Source organism: Bidens hawaiensis, unplaced genomic scaffold (genome assembly GCF_021521415.1).
Source record: "Bidens hawaiensis isolate Kalapana, Puna unplaced genomic scaffold, B.hawaiensis_p1.1 tig00001016_1, whole genome shotgun sequence".
Lineage (NCBI taxonomy): Eukaryota > Viridiplantae > Streptophyta > Magnoliopsida > Asterales > Asteraceae > Bidens > Bidens hawaiensis.
Genome location: NW_027491059.1, coordinates 2,168,788 through 2,173,868, shown reverse-complemented (window position 1 = coordinate 2,173,868; position 5,081 = coordinate 2,168,788). Strand labels below are relative to the sequence as shown.

At 39.3% G+C, this 5,081-nt stretch overlaps 1 protein-coding gene across 1 annotated transcript; it reads right to left on the bottom strand.

Moving 5' to 3' along the window:
- Positions 1–427: 427 nt before the first annotated feature.
- On the bottom strand, positions 428–2,354 carry LOC143551597 (uncharacterized). Its single transcript, XM_077041996.1, has 5 exons — positions 2,176–2,354; positions 1,419–1,664; positions 934–1,015; positions 621–835; positions 428–551 (listed from the first exon to the last, which is right to left on the bottom strand). Exons 1-5 carry the CDS (start codon positions 2,199–2,201, stop codon positions 431–433), a joined length of 690 nt encoding a protein of 229 aa, XP_076898111.1. The 5' UTR covers positions 2,202–2,354; the 3' UTR covers positions 428–430.
- Positions 2,355–5,081: the final 2,727 nt, after the last annotated feature.

Below are 5,081 nucleotides of genomic sequence, written 5' to 3'. Positions count from 1 at the left end.
GCCTGATTAACCTTCCGCCACTTTTAACATTATTTTAACGAGATTAGTAAAATAACGTCAAAATTAGTGAAATTTCACTTTTGCCCACCGAGGGTTCACACATATATACATTATATCCGCGCACCAAACCCGGTGCATAAGGTATGGGTTTTAGAGACCATACTTGGACCCGAACCTGAACCCAACCCGGTTATGGCCAATACCCGATTTCCCAAATACCCGAACCCGGTTCCATGCCCGAAACCAGGTATTAGAAAAACCCGATTTATGCACCTCTTGATATACCGTTAAGAACCACATATTACAAGTTAAAAAACTAGTGTACAATATTAAATTGAAATAAAACAAACATAGTTAGATTACGATATAAATTTACACCAAAAACTTAGTATTAGCCGTTTTTAGGAACAAACTGATATATAAACCCGATTCATTTACAATTGGGCGGGTTTAGACACTTATATAAAGCCGAAGCGGGTTGCTTGTATGTCGGAATACTACTCGGTTCAAAAAACCGAACTTCACCGGGCTCAAAAGCTAGCTCGCTATGCCTGCCAAAATGAACAAAAACTTAAAAAGACTATGTTTCATACAAACACATATATTATCCATCCGCTCACCTTCTAAGATCTAGCCCGACTAAACCCGCTTGAAGAATTGTCAAGTTATCTGAGTCGGGTGAGACTATAATAACAGTGTCCTCCGAGTATTGAGTTTCAAGAATCGACATTAATTGCGTAACGCGAACGAATACATCCGCAACACTCTCGTTTGGTGTTCCATCATTAATCGGGGGCGGTTTAATGTCGGGAGACACGAGATCTGATGCATATATCTGTCACATTGTTCACAAAACAATTATACTTGTAATAATATCACACGTGAAAGTTTCTGACATCGACACGGAAATAATCAGACTTAAGCTATTCTTACCTCAGAAACCGATTGTAACGCCTTGCCTTCGTATGCTCCTAACCCACGCGCATCCAAGAAACTATACTCCGGTACTATATTACTTTCAAACACATTAAAGAAAAAAAAAACGTATTCAGAATTACAAATGGACACATTTTTCTACAATAAACACTAACTAATAAACCATAACAATTTAAAGTACATTTAACTAATATCTGTTATTATTATTATTATCAAAGTACATTTAACTAATATATAGTTTGAATCAAATACAAATTAAATTAACGTGTTTAACGTGCTAAACATGCGAATCAAATAGTGTAATTATATATACAAGTAGTGTAGTTACATCACATACAAAACTACGTTACATAATTACATTACTTGTATATATAATTACACTATTTTATTCGCAAGTTTTATGCATTTTTAGGTTGCACGTTAACTTTCCCCGATATAATTACTTGTGTATAGTTTCTTTTACATATGCATAATATTATTACCTTCTATTAACTCCATTGACAGCAGCTATAATCTCAGCAGCTTGATAAGCTCTTTGAGTAATGGAAGGCCAGATCCAGCAACTATTATCACACGCCCCCAATTCCTTCAACCTGAAAGCCGATTTCACCGTTTGCTTCTTCCCGATCGTCGATAACCCATTATCGACAGACGTTTTTGCTACCGGGTTTGTATTTATTACCCCCAAACTCTCGAATTCCGACTCCCCTGCCCTCACCAAAAAGTACCTGCAAAATTGAAATTTTAAGGTTCAATTTCCCCAAATTTGAACAAATGTAGTTGGGGGTCTGTGTGGTGCGGGTTTGGCTAAAACCGAACCGAAACCCAATGTTTTGGCTTCTTGTTTTTTCAAAACCATTTGGTTTTAATCGAGCCAGTAATTTTTGCCAAATATTTTTAAAAAATTAATAACTAGTATAATATTGTACATTTTGGCCTAGAATATTAAGAGCTAATAAAAAATACTTACATTTAAAATGAATTAATATCATCCAAATTGATAAAACATAATCGATTAACGTTAAAAATAAAACAAATATACAAGTTTATAAAACATAAACGATTCAACGAAAAAGTAATTCCACAAATCGGTTTTTGGGTTCGGTTTTTTACAAAACACAAAACCGAACCAAAAACAATATTTCCGTTTTCACTAAAAGTCAAAACCGAACAGTCGGTTTCTAATTCAGTTTGGTTTTTCGGTTTTGTGTACACCCCTAAATGTAGTTAGTTGATTACCGATTGGAAAGACGAATAGGTGGCATTTGAAACAGGCCGCGGGCATCAGCCGAGGGGGTTGTTAAGCTGATCGGAGCGCAGAATGGGGCGATTGAGGCTGCTAGGGAAGTGAGGATGCGACGGCGATCGACGGCTATTTGTTGGGGGGTCGGGTGGGTTGTGGAGGAGAACGTGGCGGTGGCGGTTGGATACGGTGGTGGCTGGGTTTTGTTGGAAGATAATGGTGGTGGTGTTACCATTTTTACCCGCCAACACTGAATTAGTGGTAACGGTGGATTTAAGAATCCGTTGGAAAATATCAACGACGGTTTTTAGGAATAAGGCAATTTAGGTCCTTGTTCATTGATATTATAGTAAATTTTCCCTCTGAAAGGCTTGAAAGAAAGCTACGTGCAAAATAGACAAGGAAAATACAATGGATGGGCGCAGAATAATATGTAGAACCTCTCACTATGGATGAGCAGACTTGGTACTGGTATCGAACCGGTATCAATTTGGTAACGTCAGTGCAAAATTGATACAAAGTTTTGAGTTTTTGGTACCGATATCGTTATTTCCTGAATTTTGTATTCAATACCGGTAACCAAAAATTTGTGACTTTTGGTACCGGTACTGAAGAGTCTACCTCGGAATTGGGCTCTCGGGGTAGGATAAGACCCATTAAGCAAGAAAGAAGGCCCAAGGCTAAAGGAAAAAGATCATTCTAGAAGGATGCTTGGAGGGAAATGGTCTCCTGTTCACCTGATCCGGTTGGTAGCCTAGGGTATATTGTCTCAAGACAATAAGCGTGATCCGGGAGATAAAGAGCCAAGGAGTGATTGGACCGAAGGAAGAAAGGAAGAACTAAGGGAACTGTATAATATCAATATACCCATTGTACATGTTGTATAACCCTTTCCCTCTATATAAGGGAAAGGAAGAACACATATCATTCAACCAATACAAGATACAAGAAATATATTACTCATACTTTCACAATTACACACTTGATCACCTTTCTTACGAGTATCGTTAGAAACATTACCCCAATCGGGAATAGGTTTCAACATTGGTGCCATCCGTGGGACCTCTAGATCACGGTTCTCATTTAAACCACTAAAAGAATGGTCCATCAAATCCGCCGCCGCCACCCGTTGTCTTGCCGGTAAGAGGTCTTGGTTTGTCCGTCCATTGTTTCAGTAAACAAACACCAACCTAATTCAGGTTCTCCAGCGTTATTCGTCGCTGGAATCTTTTTACCGACTCTTTGGAATATTCCGTGAAGTTAAGGATCTTGAAATATTATCCGGCGGGTCTTGAAAAGTCGGACACGATGACTGCTTTCAACCAACAAGACACATGCTCGTTTTCTTTTACTAATTTCAACCACTCCGGTGGCAGACCACCGCAACCGCCACCCCCGATTCCATCGGAACCAGCACAGTCACTAAGTCCATAGTGCCCACAAGTGCACATCCATACCAGGAAGATATAAAAAAACACCGATGGACCAACTTTGTTTGAAAATGAAGACAATATAGAGGTTGAAGACATTAAGGCCGAAAGGCCCAAGATAACCTCGGAGTTCATACAAACTCAAAGAGGCGCTTAGCATGCATCGAAGAGAAAAAGCGGGAAGAAAATTGCAAGTGTCTACACCTTATTTAGGTCTACACATGGTTCATTAAAATGAGGGAGCGAAGCAGCTCAGTTTTGTGCCCCTTCTACTCAGATTTGAGCCCTTTCAACTCAGTCTGGAGTCCCTTCTACTCTGATTCGAGCCCATTCATCTCAGTTTTGAGCCTCTTCCGCTCACGTTCGAGCCTATTAGCTCAGGACAACTAGTCTTATAGTGGGGCCCGTCCAAAGGAAAAACAAATTGCCGATATGACTGAAGATATTTTTATTACGGTTGACTCCGGAGACACCTCGTCGGATGCTCCACTCCTAACGAAAATAATTGGCAGCCTACTTCATCATGTTTGCGTTACTTTAGCACACCGTATGAGTTATAAGAATTATTTTATATCACCATTGAAGCTTGAAGTTCCATCAAAACAACAAAGTATGAATTTCTATCTAAAACCAAGAATATAAAAAAAAAACAAAAGACAAAAGAAAAAATATATATATGCAAACACCTGTAACACCTAGGAAAAACCCATATTGATTTTGGACTAAATTTGTCAACTTTGAAAGTTGAAGCATTAAAGAATATTCTCAAGATAAGTCATGGAAAAAATAGGATAAGAAAAATAAAGGCATCTTATCTTAAGGAAATGAGAAAATTCCATCCCATATGGAAAGATGGAAGAAATTGGAAGCATTTCACATGAGTACAAATAAGAAAGAAAACTTTCATCTCACATGGAAGGGTGAAAAGAAATGGAAGCTCTTTATAAGGAAGCAAGTTTACATAGAAATGTTTTAATATGACTAATCACTCTCTATAGTCCTAGCGGAGCGCGCACGCGCACGGACTCGGACTCGGACGATTGGCATTTTGATGTCGCACGCTCGCATCGACGCGAGCCGCATAAGTATTTTTGGAAAATGGAAGTATGATCAAGAAGTGTCAAGTTATCAAAGACTAGGGACTAAAAATAAAAATTTGAGTTCTAAAACCCATCGCGCTACCTAGGAACAAGACCATCGCGCTACCCAGGAACAAGACCATCGCGCTACGCGATGGTGTATAATGACGCATCAGACATGTGTCGCAACGGGGAGACACATGGCAAACGCTAGGGCTGCGTCAGCAGCCACGCGTCGTTTCTCTGACATCGCGCTACGCGATGCCCTAAGTGAAGGGACCATCGCCCTACGCGATGGTACCCAATTTCAACTATAAAAGGGAGGGGTACGACACCGATATAACGCTTAATATACATAAATCCCGTGTATCTTTTATATAATATTTTATTAGT